Source organism: Leptodactylus fuscus, chromosome 1 (assembly GCF_031893055.1).
Source record: "Leptodactylus fuscus isolate aLepFus1 chromosome 1, aLepFus1.hap2, whole genome shotgun sequence".
In the NCBI taxonomy this organism is placed as follows: domain Eukaryota; kingdom Metazoa; phylum Chordata; class Amphibia; order Anura; family Leptodactylidae; genus Leptodactylus; species Leptodactylus fuscus.
Window position 1 is genome coordinate 256589148 of NC_134265.1, and position 17434 is coordinate 256606581.

The following is a 17434-nucleotide window of genomic DNA, read 5'->3' on the forward strand; positions in this document are numbered from 1 at the left end:
TTCTATTAGTTGGTGGGGAAATAGTGCAGGATTTGGTGTACCCAATGTATTCCAAACAGTTTATATGTTACATTTTCACAATCCATTGTGCATTCACACCTGGAAAACTAATTCTAACTATTCGCCTTAATATATTCTTTGAGGGTCACTTCCAATGGGGGTTCCACTTTAGTGTCACCTCAGGGGCCAAACAAACATGTTATCCAAAACCAAACAATCTGAATCTGCATACTAAAAGTCAAACAGCACTCCTTCCCTTCTGTGCCCTGCTGTATTGTACCCGGAATACCTAACTTAACGTCATCTGTGGAGATTTGCTGCTATTTGACTTTTGGAGTACAGATGGTTTAGAAGGTTTGGTTTTTGGACGCCATGCCACTTTTGCAGAACTTCTGAAATACCAATAAAGTATAATCCTCTGACACCCTGTTTTGGAAACGCCACCCCTATCAAGGAATTAATCCAAGGGTACAGTGAGCATTTTTACCCCCAAGTGATGCATTCATTTAGTTTTGAGAAAAAAAAGTGTGCAGCTGGTGAAAATTAAAATGTTTCCAAAAGTATGTAATTTCAGAGTGCAATATGTTGTTCCCAGTTTGTGTCACAGATGAGCGCTCCAAAAACTGTTGTGCCCAGGATAACCTGCTTTGGGCCAGGGCCCCATGTGGCATAAACGCCGAGGGAAAAATTGCACGTTTTACAGTCAGGGCAAAGTGCGTGGGATTCTAGTGAATCCCATGTCCACTTTACAGTATAAACTACGGTGTGGACAGGCTGCTATTTCCAAAACCTACACACTTTTGGTAATCACAGCATGTCAATTATACCTACAGAAACGCCAGAAGTTTCCCCATAGGCATAATTGAAACAGAAAATCTGCAGAGGAAACCTCTGACCCTTACTGTATTTCCAAAAAGCAATTTATTAACTTTTTTGTACTTGGAATAACCTGCTTAAGACTAAGGCCCCCCCACATAGAAGGCTGTGACGAAAAAGCACTGTGGGAAAAACTGCAGCAGAAACGCATTGAGGTTTTTCACAAAGTGGTTTTCACTATGACTGTTACCCTTTCCATCTTTTCACAAGAATATATTTCTTGTGTTTTCATGCAATGATTTCAGCTGTTCATTTTATCTTCCAAAGACAACACAAAGGGATACATACTTGTAGTATGTCAATGAAAGGATCAACAAATGAAAATAGAACAATCCTCAAAATGAGCTCTGATGCTTAGGCCCCCCATAGAGGTCCAAAAAGCTCCTTTTCACAGAAAATCTGCAGACTTTCTGTTTTCAATTATTCTTATAAAGAAACCAGAGACACCCAGAAATCACTCCAAAAACTGCTAAAGTTATATGGGTGTATTTATTTACCCATTACCAGCACTAACAGATCTTTCTAAAAAAAAAAAAAAAAAAAAAAAAAAAAGATTTTCTGCCCTGAAAACCCCTTTAATTGAAAAACAAAACAAAAGTTAAAGATGTTCTCATTATGTTGTACATTTAATATTAAGTGACAATTGTCATGGGCAAAGTCATGGGCATTGTATTGCTTAATATCATTAATGCATTCTATAAAAAAGGGGTTATACAGTGCATGTCCTTATCATGTTAAATATTTAGTATAAGATGACAATTTTGAATTTATTTTTGTTTTTTATTTTAGACGTGTTTGTAGGGCAGCCTTGTGGATGGCCCCGGAGCAGGCCCGATGGAAGAGGAAAGAAGCCACCATGATGAGGGCAGTAGATTGAGTCAATATTTAACACATCCATCACCTGCTTGCCAAAACAATCCAGCTAAGCTACAAAATGGAAGCCTGCCAACTGAAAAAGCCCAACCCCAAGTCAATGGAGACAGCTGTTTACAAGCAAAGAACAGCTATGGTGTCACACACATGAAGGGAAACCAGGACTGCAGTGACCTCACACATGAAAACAGAGTATATCCAAATCTACATAATGGTGCAATAAAGCGCACGCTTAGTGAACCTGTGTTGTCAGAATATCAGCAGAAAAAAGTCAGAACAGTTGGAGAAATAAATGGAGAAAATGAGAGTGAAATCAATGGACAACAAGTCCAACAAGGTGATTCAGAATTGTGTAGCAAAGAGAAAACTGTGAGAACAGAAGAAGATGAAAATTCACGTGTTCACGTTCCCATTGAGCAGAACAAAGACCTTAATTCTCTCAACAATGACACTGTCTTGTGTCAGAAAGACGAGACAATTCCATTGTCAAATGGTGCTACTGCTTTTGCCTCTTCCTTGAAGTTGACGCATGGTGAATTATTGGAGAAGACATGTTCTGAATATTACCCTGAAAAAGTTTCTCTTGAAGTACAGAATAACACACCTCACACGGTTGCCATTAACACTCTAAATGATTCTAGTAATGATATGTCTCCCCAGACAAATCATTCACCACATACCTCAGGGCAGATTACTTCCCAACTATCCTTGAACTCGGTGCTGTCTCACGGGCCAGGTGCTATGGCTGTTGAGGCCCCCAATGTTGAGAAGTGCAGCGAGCCAGCTGTGAAACCAGGAAGCTATTCACTTCATGTGCAAGAACAGAAACCACTTCCACAAGAGGCGCCCAACTATAATTCCGGAAATATAAATGAGAAAAACTGTGATGCACAAGAAACCGGGCGACCAATGTGCTCAGAACAAGTTGCTGTTTCTGCAAATCCAACATACCATGGCCTCAATAACAGACCTAATGACAACTTTGCTGAGGCTTTCAATAAAGATCATTTTACGTTAATGCAGTTGAATAAGTTACTGTACCCCCAGGAAACTGATAGTTATAGAAACACCCAAAACCTATGTGGTAATAATTTCTTACACACACAAAGTAACGAATCATGTCAGTCATTTGATCCAAGAAGCATTTCTCAGACCCCTTTTTTGCAGTCTCAGAGCAGCAAGACATTATCCACTGCTGGGCTGCCATCGCTACACTGTTCAGCAGGGTCAGATACACCCCAAGAACACAATGGGCAGACGAATTGTGCAGTTGACAACTATCCAGAGAAGCTAAAAGAGCATACTTCACAAAAAGGGCAGGATCATTGTAATGGGACAGAAAGAGATGCTATGAATATGATGGAGCAAAGAAGACCCTTTCTTAAGTCAAATTTCCGGGATTTTCGACGAAATCATTGTCTAAAAGAGGAAAACTCGCAGTCATCAGAGGACTTGCTAAGATTACTTATGCTGTCTCAGTCTCAAAGTCAAAAGAAGCTTAAGCAATACACAAGAAAACAGGGTACCATTAATCGGGGACATGCTAGTCAGGATATAGGAGGGGCCGTTTCACCACTTCAACCTCATGGGCAGCAGCTGAATTTCCAAAAGCACTTATCCCAAGGAGTGGGCACAAATACACAGCTCCAATCCTATGAGCAGAAAAACAGTCCAAACCTTTTCCAACAGTCTCATTCAGAGCAGCAAACTGGGCAAACATTTGACCATGCTTTAAAACAGCACTTAAACCTACAACCATCTGAGGGCAAACCATTTCCCCATAATGTACAGTCTTTACATCACCAGGTATCGCTTTCAAAACAGGCTGAGAATTCACAGTTTCATCCAAACCCACATTTTCAGCAGAGGCAAAATGAAGATTTTAGTATGGTCAAAGACCAGTTACCACACTTTCATCCTCAATCACTCTACGGTAACACATCACATAGAGCAAGTCCACAGAACCTGGAGGAAAGTTCCCAAGCGGTCAGTCAATACCAGAATATGCATCAATACCATCTTCCCACTCAAGACGTTGAGGGGCATCTCCGACATAGTGCAAACAACTCAAATTTACATTTCAGTCAAGCACAATCTGACTCACATAGAAAAGATCAGTATATATCTGAGAACCTAAAAGCCGGTAAAGAGCATGCACACATTAAAGCAGAAGCTATTGAGCAGTACTATCAATCTAGCAGACCCCAACAACAAGGCCAGCATGGTTACCAAGAGCAGAAAATCAACAGTAATCTTCCCATACCGAACCTAAACCACACAACACTGAACCAGGATAGGTCAACCCAACAAAATACAGTAAACCAAAATAGATTCTTACCACAAAGAAATTCTGCTGCTCATCCTATACAAGATCAAACAGGATATCATCCACACTTTGCAAATCAGATGAATTGTATTCCAAAGCATGCTGCTCTAAGACATCATTTACTTCAGCGCAGGGAGCAAACCAAACATGAAAGTTCCTCTGCACGCAGATCTGTCAAAGTGGAGAACAGCTCACAGTCTGTCTGCATGCGGGCGCCCAATGAAAGCAAAGCAGGGAAAAAAACTATCAAACCAGAGATTCAGCATTTTGGCTCAGAACACCTACAACAAAGGAGTATTCTTGAAACAATGGAACAACAAATGAGACAGTATCCTAGTAAATCATTGTTTCACCATCATGTGTCTACCATTAAATCGCCCAAGCATGTGAAGGTGGAGTCTTCAGGACCTGTTACAGTTTTATCTACACACACTAACTCTTCAACACTAGACCACCAGATTGTCCATCCGCAAGAAAAAACCCCAACAAAAAGAGCAGCAGGATCTGCTTTGAGCAATTTTTTAGAATCTCCTTCAACACTGCTAAGCACCCCTATCAAAAACCTATTGGATACTCCTGTGAAAACCCAGTATGATTTTCCATCATGTAGCTGTGTAGGTAAGTGCTATTGTAATGCCGTATATACTCGAGTATAAGCAGAATTTTTCAGCACAGTTCTTGTGCTGAAAAAGCCCCCCTCGGCTTATACTTGAGTCAAGCAAAAAAAAAAATATTTTAATTTTTTTTTTTTGGAAGGGGGGGTCTTATGGTAGCAATAGTAATGTATAGAATCTCCCATAAAATAGTGAAAAAAAAGAAGCTTTAAAAAAAATATAATAAAAAAATTAAATAAACGTTCTAAATCACTCCTTTCCCTAGAATACATGTGAAACACAGTATGAGTAGGGAAATGACTGTTAAACATACACATTAGGTATCCCTGTGTCTGAAAGTGCCCGGTCTACTGAATATAGGGTATCTGCAGTGCTCCTGTTCCGTCGGGAAGGGGTTAATAGGAGCACTGCAGATACCCTATATTCAGCCAGACTGAATTCCAAGGGGGGGGGGAAACTCAGTCCTCAAGCTCAGGGAAGGGGCAGACAGACAACCAAAACACCCCCTCCCCTTCCCCAGCACCCAGCATCTACTGCACCCAAAAACTACGACCATTTTAATTTTTTAAATTTTCCAGTAGCTGCAGCATTTCCCCCCTAGGCTTATACTCGAGTCAATAAGTTCCCAGTTGTGGTAAAATTAGGGGCCTCGGCTTATATTCGATCAGCTTATACTCGAGTATATACGGTACTTCTTAATAAATATAGCAAAATCTTGCGTTAACCAATGGTTCATATGAATAATAGCATCATGGCCATTACTTATTTTCTCTTAATATAGGAAACCGTAAAAGACCATCTAAGTATTTTAAATAAAATGGTTGGGTGAATATTAACATAAAAGAAAAGTGAAAAAGTTCTCAAAACATAGCATGGAAATTATGTTGAGTCAAATTCCCCATTATAGTCAATATGCTGTTTGTTAGTCTGTCTTTTGCTTGTAAAGACACTGTTTTTGTGAAACATACTGTAAATACAACCAAGTTCTTATATAGAAGCCATAGGGAATATAATTTTCCCAGAACTTGCTGCTTTACTATAGATTGTTTTGCTTTGTAAGGGGAACAATTTAGATCATAGCAGTGTTTCAGAGCCCTTGTGTTCACATGAAAAAAAAAAAAAGTACTTTAAAAAAAAATGTTTCTCTCCAAACAGATCAAATCATAGAGAAAGATGAAGGACCTTATTACACACATCTTGGTGCTGGACCAAATGTGGCAGCTATTAGGGAGATTATGGAAGAAAGGTAAGTTTTTCATCCTTAAATACAAATACTGTAATAGCTTTTGATATTTTACTTTATTTCCCAGGAACATGAAAATAATTTAACTGGAACTGTATCTAAGGTTTAATGTATAGTAATATAATAATATTTGATGGGGCACATAAAGTAAATCTGTCCAACTTATAATCATGGGAAGAATATGCAAATCTGACTTCCATGATGTAATTAGGATGTCAGTGCCTCAAGTATGCACACCAATAGAGGGCGCTGACTGAGAATGTGCAAGTCTATCTCCCATGATGTAATTAGGAAGACAGAGTCTTAGTCAAACACGCCTATAGAGGGCGCTCCCTTTAACATCATGCCGACCTTCTTAGAGGCCTTTGTTTGCAATGATGTTGGGACTACATCATGGAAGTCAGATTTGCATATTCTTCCCATGTTCCTTTGCACAGTGGAGCGCTCATGGCTTAATAAGACTCCACACACCTTAATGGTGGTTCTCTCCTTATGGAGTGACGATATCCCCTTAACTTAAAATCAGTGCAAATTTAGACTAGGTAGTCTTAAACTGCACCAGATTTTACAAAGTGCCTAATGTTGGTGCACTTTTACACTGTCTAGTATAACTTTACACCATTTACTAATTACCTTACTTTCCAACAAAATTGTGATGCAACTTCCAAAATTGGGGCGCATTGTCACAGTCTAGCCTATTAAACAATGCCTGCTTTTCAACAGGCCCACCCATATGTCCGAGGCACCCAAACTGTTAGAAAGTGTCTAGGGCCGGGAAACGCAGCGATTTGCCATTGGAAAAATCGAGGTGTTATACAGTACATGCAAAGTGGATGTGATTCATGCGAATTCCATGCCCACTTTGCGGTTAAAAAAGCAGCGTGGATACGCTGTGATTTCCAAAACCGGTGTGGTTTTGGAAATCACAGCATGTCAATTATATCTAAAGAAACGCTTGCGGCTTTCCCATAGAGGTAATGGTAACAGAGAGTCAGCGGAGGAAAACTCCATGAACTTTCTGTTCAAAGTGCTGCGGGAAGAACTGCAATGAGTTCCCGCCACGGTTGTTCCCACAGCGCTTTAGATGGTGTTTCCAGCCCGAGGGGCCTTAGCCTAAAACACATAGAGAATGAGATGTAATGCATGTATACCAGTTTTTTGGTGCAAAGTGCACCAGAATTCTGGTGCATATTTATTAGTAAAGTCAGAAAGTAAAGTTAAACTGCTGTATCTGTTGGCTGGGGTGAGAGTCTTAGGCCCGGTTCACATCTGTGTTCGGTTTTCCATTTGTGGAGTCCACTTGGGCACCCCTTGAACGGAAACCTATATTCATAACAAAGCGGTTACCTGGGAAACCCACGGACCTCATAGACTATAATAGGGTCCGTGTGGTTTCCGCTCAGTTTTTACACGAAACTGAACTGAAACCACAGGGACCCCATTATAGTCTATAGGGTCCAAAGGTTTCCCAGGTAAACCGCTTTTTTTTTTTTATACGTATAGGCTTCCGTCCAGGGGTCCTCAAGTGGACTCCACGAATGGAAACCTGAACGCGGATGTGAACCGGTCCGAAGAATAATGGCACAAACAAACCGTCTTTATTGAATTATACCAGCATAGAGGTGCAGTGTCATAGGGGTGCAAAACAACTCACTCAAAGAAAGATGCAGCGCTTGAATGTTAGAAAGAATGGAACAGTTTCTGTACACTCACACAGGTCCAGGTGGCAGAGATGGATCTCTTCTGTAGCTGTATACTGTATATTAGTCTTTAAACTGAGGAGTCAGTTCCTCCATCTTGCATCTTTTATGCCTGTTAGTATTTTATTACATGGTAATGCACTAAGGCCAGTAAAGAGTAATGGCATGTACAGTACAAGCTCTAAATGGAGATGATCGGCAGATCTTTGTGAATCATCAACTTCCATGATTCCCTTTATAATTGCATGATACAAAATAATTAGAGATGAGCGAGTACTATTTGAAACTCCCGTTTCGAATAGCACACACCCATAGGAATGAATGGACGCAGCTGGCATGCAGGGGGTTAAGCGGCTGGCCACTGGCAAAGTCTGCGTGCCGGCCGCTTCCATTCATTCCTATGGGTGCGTGCTATTCGAAACAGCCGTTTCGAATAGTACTTACTCATCTCTAAAAAATAATCATGTTAACTTGTTGTAGATTATTAAATGCTGCAGGTTTTACCATTTGTTTCTGAAAATTTCTTGATTATACTGTACGAAGAGTCCAATGTAAAAATTGAAGTTCATCAAGTCTCCATTGAGGTCCCACCAGTCAGAACAGAGCACTAGTATTAGCACAGTATTTACAATGGAAGAATCCAATTTTAGTTCTAAAAAGTGTTGATTTTCATTGAAACACATGAAATTAGGTGTAGCTATCTTTTGTAGTGTATTCTACATCATGTTAGTATTATCTATATTGTGTTTATATAAATGTATTATAATAACAAGTCTTCCATACCAAATGTCTGAATACTTACACTAACTGAAGGTTTCATTCTCAGGTTTGGTGAAAAGGGTAAGGCCATTAGGATTGAAAGAGTTGTATATACAGGAAAAGAAGGGAAGAGCTCTCAGGGATGTCCAATTGCAAAATGGGTAGGTGATGTCTGTCATAACGCCAGAACGTTTATATGCAAAAGGAGAATATAGGGATATATATGCTGCCCGTTTTCTAATGCCGAGTATCTGTCTGGACCAAGATAAGACAAGAAATTTAGTATTTTTGTGGCAGATTTTGCTGTGCATTCACCACAGATTTCACCCTATACAGTGGATGAAATTCACAGGAAAAATTCACAGCATAAAATGAGGTTGTAATATAAAATCTTTGCGTCGCAGGTGCATTTTTGTTGCATATATTTTTTTCTGCAGTGTGAGAATGAGATTTGTCCACTTTGCTGCTACCATACACATTGTGTACACATCTCATGTGTAAATTACAGCCATGTCAACTCACCCCGAATTCTCAGGAGTTTCCTCAATTTTCAGGTCCACTCACCTATTCACCCAGTTGCCAGCTCACTAGTATTCACTGCATAATGGCATCACCTTACTGCAATGCGGTGTATATTAATGAAAGGCTACTAGAAGATCATCCATCAATTTAAGGCTGAGGCCCCACATTGCAGAAATGCAGCTTCTTTTTTGCAAATTTTGATGCGTTTTTATGAGACAAACTTAGCGCCTGCTCACACAGAGTAAACGCGCATGTATTTTGGTAAAATACACGTGTAAAAAATACGTGTAAAAATAAGACTCCCATTGACTTCAATGACATTTTATACGTGTATTTTGATGTGTATTTTGACGTGTTTTTTTACATGTGTAAAAAAAGTCATTGAAGTCAAAGGGAGTCTTATTTTTACACGTGCATTTTGCAAAATACACGCACGTTTACTCCGTGTGAACGGGCCCTTAGGAGATATATAGGAAGTTCTTATACTTCTACCTTCTGCTCAATCCACTTCTGACTTTGGCTCAAAAAACCTCAACAAAATCTGCAACAAGAACTGCATTTCCGCAACATGGGGCATCAGCCAAAAAGTCTCCAAAACAGAAACTGTCTTTATTGCCCATAGCAAACAATTACAGTGCAGCACTCAAGAGCAGAGATCTTAAGTTTCATAAATCTTCCCCAGTTACTCTTTTTTTGTAAGTCTGAGGCCCCACACACTTTTTTTTTTTTTTTGTTTTGCTGCAGATTTTGCTGCATTTTTTTGTGCCACAGCCAGGAATGGCTACAAAAGGAGTGTAGGAAGTTTTTATATAACTATCTGCTGCTCAAACCATTCCTGGTTTTGGCTGAAAAAAGCAGCAAAATCTGCAGCAAAAACCCCCTAAAAAACTGTGTTTCCATAACTTGGGGCATCAGCCTAAAGGGTTTTCCCATAAATATAACCATATTTAACCCGTTCTTGACATCCACCGTATGGCAGATGTCTGGCATTTAAATATGGCAGCTTCTATTCCCCGCTGTATTATACAGCAGAGAACCAGCAGAAATTCTCGCGATGAGTGTCCATGATGATTGCTGGCATTAATCCTCCTGACGCCTTAGTCTAAGCTCAATGAGGCTCCATTTTGGGGTGGATTGCCAGAATGATCTATTTGCATAAAATCCAGGAGCATATAAGGCTCCCAGGCTTGTCTGCAATACACCTGTATTGCAGGCTGCTCTATTCAGACTATCATAGAAGTGCCAGTATTCTACAATACATTGCAATGCATTAGCAAGATATGAATGATCAGACCCTATGGGGTTCAAGACTTCTAAAAGGTCTAAATGTTACAACTTAAAAAAATATATTTGAAAAAAACCACAAAAGTAAAACAGATACACATTTTAGGTATCCCTGTGTCCAAAAATGCGTGGTCTACAAACATAATAATTCCAAAAAAAAATTTCCCCATACGGTGAACGCCATTGTGAATCTTTTTCAGCTTCTCAGTACATTGTAAAAAATCTTAAATGGTTCCATATTCAAAGTACAATTAGTCCCATAAACCCTAAAGCTTAGCTAAACTTTTGGTCAACTTTTGATTTTCTGGCAGTATTTATGTCATTAATACATTTTGTAATATACTTTATTAATATTTTAATAATTTGGATCCTTTCTGTGAAATCCTGTATTTTTTCACTCTTTACCTTGTTTGTATATTGACAGATATTTCTACCTCTCACGGATGTGTACGGGAGGATGGGGCAGTGTAAAGTAGTTATATCTCAAACAGTCCCAATAGCTACAAAATTGCTTTTGGTGTCATATAAAAAACAGTTGGTATTGGGTATTTTATATCATATATATATATATATATATATATATATATATATATATATATACAGTCCTATGAAAAAGTTTGGGCACCCCTATTAATCTTAATCATTTTTAGTTCTAAATATTTTGGTGTTTCCAACAGCCATTTCAGTGTGATATATCTTATAACTGATGGACACAGTAATATTTCAGGATTGAAATGAAGTTTATTGTACTAACAGAAAATATGCAATATGCATTAAACCAAAATTTGACCGGTGCAAAAGTATGGGCACCTCAACAGAAAAGTGACATTAATATTTAGTATTTCCTCCTTTTGCAAAGATAACAGCATCTAGTCGCTTCCTGTAGCTTTTAATCAGTTCCTGGATCCTGGATGAAGGGATTTTGGACCATTCCTCTTTACAAAACAATTGAAGTTCAGTTAAGTTTGATGGTTGCCGAGCATGGACAGCCCGCTCTCAAATGATCTGAAAACAAAGATTGTTCAACATAGTTGTTCATGGGAAGGATACAAAAAGTTGTCTCAGAGATTTAACCTGTCAGTTTCCACTGTGAGGAACATAGTAAGGAAATGGAAAACCACAGGGACAGTTCTTGTTAAGCCCAGAAGTGGCAGTCAAGGACAATCCACAGACCACCTCCAAAGAGCTGCATCATCATCTTGCTGCAGATGGTGTCACTGTGCATCGGTCAACAATAGAGTGCACTTTGCACAAGAAGAAGCTGTATGGGAGAGTGATGAGAAAGAAGCCGTTTCTGCAAGCACGCCACAAACAGAGTCGCCTGAGGTATGCAAAACCACATTTGGACAAGCCAGCCTCATTTTGGAAGAAGGTCCTGTGGACTGATGAAACAAAGATTGAGTTGTTTGGTCATACAAAAAGGCGTTATGAATGGCGTCCAAAAAAAACAGCATTACAAGAAAAACACTTGCTACCCACTGTAAAATTTGGTGGAGTTTCCATCATGCTTTGGGGCTGTGTGGCCAATGCCGGCAACGGGAATCTTGTTAAAGTTGAGGGTCGCATGGATTCCACTCAGTATCAGCAGATTCTTGAGAATAATGTTCAAGAATCAGTGACAAAGTTGAAGTTACGCCGGGGATGGATATTTCAGCAAGACGATCCAAAACACCGCTCCAAATCGACTCAGGCATTCATGCAGAGGAACAATTACAATGTTCTGGAATGGCCATCCCAGTCCCCAGACCTGAATATCATTGAACATCTGTGGGATGATTTGAAGCGGGCTGTCCATGCTCGGCGACCATGAAACTTAACTGAACTTGAATTGTTTTGTAAAGAGGAATGGTCCAAAATACCTTCATCCAGGATCCAGGAACTGATTAAAAGCTACAGGAAGCGACTAGAGGCTGTTATCTTTGCAAAAGGAGGATCTACTAAATATTAATGTCACTTTTCTGTTTAGATGCCCATACTTTTGCACCGGTCAAATTTTGGTTTAATGCATATTGCACATTTTCTGTTAGTACAATAAACCTCATTTCAATCCTGAAATATTACTGTGTCCATCAGTTATTAGATATATCAAACTGAAATGGCTGCTGCAAACACCAAAATATTTAGAACTAAAAATGATTAAGATTAATAGGGGTGCCCAAACTTTTTCATAGGACTGTATGTTCTCCCCGTGTTTGTGTGGGTTTCCTCCCATACTCCAAAGACATACTGATAGAAAAAAAAAGTACATTGTGATCCCTATAAGAGGCTCACAATCTACATTAAAAAAAATAATTAATTATGACACAAATACTGCCAAAAATTAAAAGTTGTCCGAAAGTTTAGTTACACTTTATGTGCTCATACAGCTCAGTCAACGGAAAGGAAAAAAAAGTTATTGGCTTTAGGAGGCAGAGAGTAGAAAAATCAAAAATACCTGCGGGGGGCAAGGGTTTGTAGACAAAGTGAAAATATACGTTAAAATATTTTTTTAAAAAATTCAGAATTTTAAATATCTTTTCTAACCATCTTAATGGTGACAATCTGCTGTCATGGTCCTATAAATAAAAACCCATGAATACAACCTTGAATGCAGGAACTTTCTATGGTCCGGCACTTGTCAGAAACATGCATGTAGTGTCCTTGCCTGGAAATGTGACCACAATAAGGAAATCATGACTGGGTTTCTCAATTGCCAAACTATAGAAAGTTCCTACATTCTTGGTATGACCTTCTAAGGGAGAGTTCACACGGTGTAATGTGCCGCGTGATGTGGCACGTGTATGCCGCGGGACCCTTTGCGGGCCATACGCGCTCCCATTGATTTCAATGGGAGCAGGGATCGTATGCGCCGCGCTAGTTTGCAGCCGTGATGTTGCAACTATATATTGTATGAGAAAATATGCCACATCCAGATACTCATGGGGGGGCTGATCTCCCATAAAAGTAAAGGATTTGACATTAGGGCATAGCTAAAGGGGTGCAGGGGTAGCAGTCACTAGCGTGCCCTGGATCCTAAAGAGGCCTAAAGACCTCTCTACAACATAAGAAGAAACCAATACTATAGGTAACACATGGTAATTGGGGTATTCGTACAGATTTTACATTTGGGCCCATGAGCTTCAAGTTACACTTCTGTTCAATATGCTTGACTCTTCTTTGCAGACATCAACTGGTGCTGCTAAAATTAGCAGGTTTGTCCAGGGTTTACTAAAATATACGCAGGCATAATAACAAAGGAATGTAAAAAAAATAGGTCGAGCGTAGTTCAGTCTGGTAGTAGTCAGTACTAGTTTTATTTCTGCTGACTTTGCTAAATATAATACTCATGATCATTATAGTAAAATTGGCCCAGTGACTCAAATGTGACCAGTGACTGCTATATTTATGTTCATGTGTTACTACTATTTGTGCTGCTTTGAACATTTCTATGTATTGGTGTGGTAATAAGTAGAATACAGTACTGCCAAATCTGCATCTGCCAAACAGCTATTGGTATCACGGGTCATATAAAGGCTATCAATTTGTTCACAGGTCATTCGCCGAAGTGGCATTGAGGAGAAAATGCTGTGTCTGGTGCGAGAGCGAGCGGGCCACTCCTGTGAAACCGCTGTGATAGTGATTTTGATCTTGGTTTGGGAAGGCATATCAACGACTTTAGCAGACAAGATGTACACTGAGCTCACCCAAACGCTACGGAAGTATGGAACCTTGACAAACAGACGTTGCGCTCTCAATGAAGAGTAAGTTGGATGGAATGATAGAAACCAGCTTAGTTTCTTGTCTACTTTTACAGCAGCATAATGAATGAATTTGGTAATCTTATAATCTAATAGAAACCTTTCATATTATTCAGGCGTACTTGTGCATGCCAGGGGCTGGACCCCGATACCTGTGGTGCCTCATTTTCTTTTGGGTGCTCTTGGAGTATGTACTACAATGGCTGCAAGTTTGCAAGAAGCAAAATTCCTAGGAAATTTAAACTTCTATGTGATGACCCAAGAGAAGTAAGTGTTTTTTTTTCTCTCTCTCTATATATGTATATGAAGCAGAATATGTAAGAAGTTGGATGTGTTACATAGTGTTAAAAATGTAAAAACAGCTGACATATTATACATCAGTATATTTATAGTGTTCACACTGTCATGTGAAAGAAAAGAATAGCCCTTGAAACATAAGTCCTGCTACACAAGTATTCCCAGTATTCAGAGACTGCCAGGACAAAGTTCTCCATTGACTTTCAGTACCATCATGTGGTTTACAGTTGTAATGTAACCTCATTGTCATGAAAATATGTGCACAGCATTCATCAAATTTTACTTTTGCTATAGTCTTGTACAGTCAGTCATTTACTAGATACAAGCATGTGGGTTGCTATAGAGTACACAAGTAGTGGTTGCCACCAGGCCCTAATGCCCAAGAAGACTCTAAGGTCCGTCTGCTCCAGTAGATAGCAGGGTTATAAATAAAATCAGGCAGGTACAGATTTTGTATTGAGGCTTTGGAACTTCCAGTTGCATTATTCTTTTGGAGTATTGTGCCATGACTTTACCCTATTTGCGTATCATGCTGTTATAATACACTGAAGGTAAGTTCACATGGCGGAAAACAAAGTGGAATTCCACTTCATTTTTCACTGCCATTTTCTGGTCGCGGATTTCCTCTATGATTCGGCATCATCAGTAGGGAGTCTCAAGCTGCGGAAACTGTACAAAGATCCAACAGGACACTCACCGTGTATACTCGAGTATAAGCCAAATTTTTCAGCACAGTTTTTGTGCTGAAAAAGCCCCCCTCAGCTTATACTAGAGTCAGCAAAAAAATAAATTTATTTATTTATTTATTTTTTTAGGAGGGGGGGGTCTATGACCAGCTGCAATATCAATGTATAGAATCTCCCATAAAATAGTGGGAAAAAACTTAAAAAAAATAAAAGTTGTAAATCCCTCCTTTCCCTAGAATACATGCAAAGTAGAAAATGACTGTTAAACATACACATTAGGTATCCCTGAGTCTGAAAATGCCCGGTCTACTGAATATAGGGCATCTGCAGTGCTCCTCTTCCGCCGGAAAGGGGTTAATAGGAGCACTGCAGATCCCCTATATTCAGCCAGGCTGAATTCCAAGTGGGGGAAAAAAAAAACAGTCCTCAAGCTCAGGGAAGGGGCAGACAGACAACCAAAACACCCCCTCCCCTTCCCCATTACCAGCAACTACTACTTACCAAAAACTCCGACAATTTTAATTTTTGAAATTTTCCAGTAGCTGCTGCATTTCCTCCCCTAGGCTTACACTCGAGTCAATAAGTTTTCCCAGTTTTTTGTGGTAAAATTAGGGGCCTCGGCTTATATTCGGGTCGGCTTATACTCGAGTATATACAGTATTTTTTTAGCGTCCTGCATCGATCTCTGCCTCCAATTAAAACAATGGGAGGCAGAATCTGAGTGGAAAGTGTTGAGGATTCGGGGGTGGAATCCGCCCCCAAATCTGCAGCAAATCCCTCTGTGAACTTTTCCTTAAAAGAAAAGTAAGGCACCAAGAAGGGGATGTTTTAATTGAATGAAACTTTATATGTGTGAACGTAATGGTGAAATATGTAAGTTATTACAGCATTTCAGCAAAAGGGCAAGGTTATTGGGGAAAATGATCAGTTGACAGGAGGCTCTAGTACCCTGCTGAGCCACCTCAAGCCTGGATACAAGATGAGATATGGTGGGACACAAAGGCAAATGTATGTATCCTGTATCCTGCGGCACTTTGTCCATAGATTTCGGAGTTGGGCCATGTAAATCCTATTCAAAGATTGCCAAAGCTGGCATCCAATCTAGTTCTACCAATGCTTGATTGGTGATAAATTTGACCTAACAGGAAGTGTTGCAATTTGGCAGAGACATTACAAGCTTTGGTTCGCATGATTCCTAGTTGTATTTAAGGTAATAGTGGTGTTTTATGGGTCTTTTGTAGCAGAGATGGCTGTGAGATCCTTCTAATCTAATTTAGAATGCTATACCCTGTATTCCCAGATCTTTGTAAGTATATCATTCAAGTTGAAGTATTTTTTTTAATCTCACATTATTTTTTTTTCTCCTGAAATGGCAGTTTTTTTTCCAATTAATGACAGTCCCTATTGGTTCAAAATACTCTATTTGGCCAACCTTATTATGGCATTTTTGAAAGTTTGTTATATTTTGGCACTAGCATCCCTTTTGTTGCCCATATGCATTGTAATGTCCCAAACATGCTAATCCCAAGAAAGAATTTTCTAAATCTTCTCACCTGGAAAATTTCCCAATATATGAATGTATTAATTGTGAGACCATCTAGCATATATGATACCATGCATACAATATCAAAAATCATATATTGGATGTTCTCTAGATTCAATTTTTTAAGATTTTGGGTATATATTGATGGTTGTGATATCTCAAAACTAGCAAAACATGTCATGGAGCATGACAGTAAGGCTGGTCTTACACGACAGAAGTGGTTTTTGTGGTCTGCAATTTGCGGGTCAGCAACACTAGGGCCCCGTTCACATGGGGAGCAGATTGGTGGATTTTGGTCCTGAGAGTGACGCGGGAAGCTGCGTCACAATAGGGCCAAAATGCGCCTGCCATGATTGTCGTGGCTTCCGACAGTCGCGGCTTCCCCTTCCGGAGTAGGCTCAAATGAATGCCATGAGACGGACGCCGGGGCTGAATCAGCCGCGGAATCCGCCTGAAGAGAGGGCAGCTCACTTCTTTTTTCCGAGCGGCATCATGCCGCTCACAGAAAAAAGTGAGCTAGCGGTCTACATAGACCTCCATTGTGAGGGGGCGGGTTATGACGTGGATTCAGTGCCAAAATCCACTACATAGTCCCAACCTCCTGGTTAAGGTCACATGGTTGGATGGTGGCCATTTTAAGTCTAATGTAGCTTTATTCAGTGTTGCTGTGCCATTTACGGAGAAGTGTTTACTTGCCTGGCTTTTTTCTCGTCTGTTCGACCGACAATTAAAATGGGAATATTAATAGCCACAAAAATATAAGAATATTATTATATTTAATATTATTTTAGCCACATAGCTAAAATAAATTATACAATTCCCGCACTAATGGTCATTAAACCACCACCCCTCATATTCCCTAGTAGGCAATAACTAACCCCCCCCCCCCCCAATCCCCCTTCCCTCATCACCCCTCCTGACCATACTTACCTGGACCATGGTGATGAGCTGCTCCACGTACTGGTCGGGCCTCT

General features: G+C 39.8%; 1 protein-coding gene across 2 annotated transcripts in view; it reads left to right on the plus strand.

The window, feature by feature from the left end:
* TET2 (tet methylcytosine dioxygenase 2) overlaps positions 1-17434 on the plus strand; it is a 100617-nt gene that overhangs the window by 60571 nt on the left and 22612 nt on the right. For both annotated transcript variants that reach the window (XM_075286048.1, XM_075286041.1), the window contains 5 exons: positions 1666-4693; positions 5845-5935; positions 8459-8552; positions 13729-13937; positions 14051-14201. In XM_075286048.1, coding sequence (XP_075142149.1) covers positions 1711-4693; positions 5845-5935; positions 8459-8552; positions 13729-13937; positions 14051-14201 — 3528 coding nt within the window. In that variant the 5' untranslated portion in view covers positions 1666-1710. The remainder of the gene's footprint in view (positions 1-1665; positions 4694-5844; positions 5936-8458; positions 8553-13728; positions 13938-14050; positions 14202-17434) is intronic.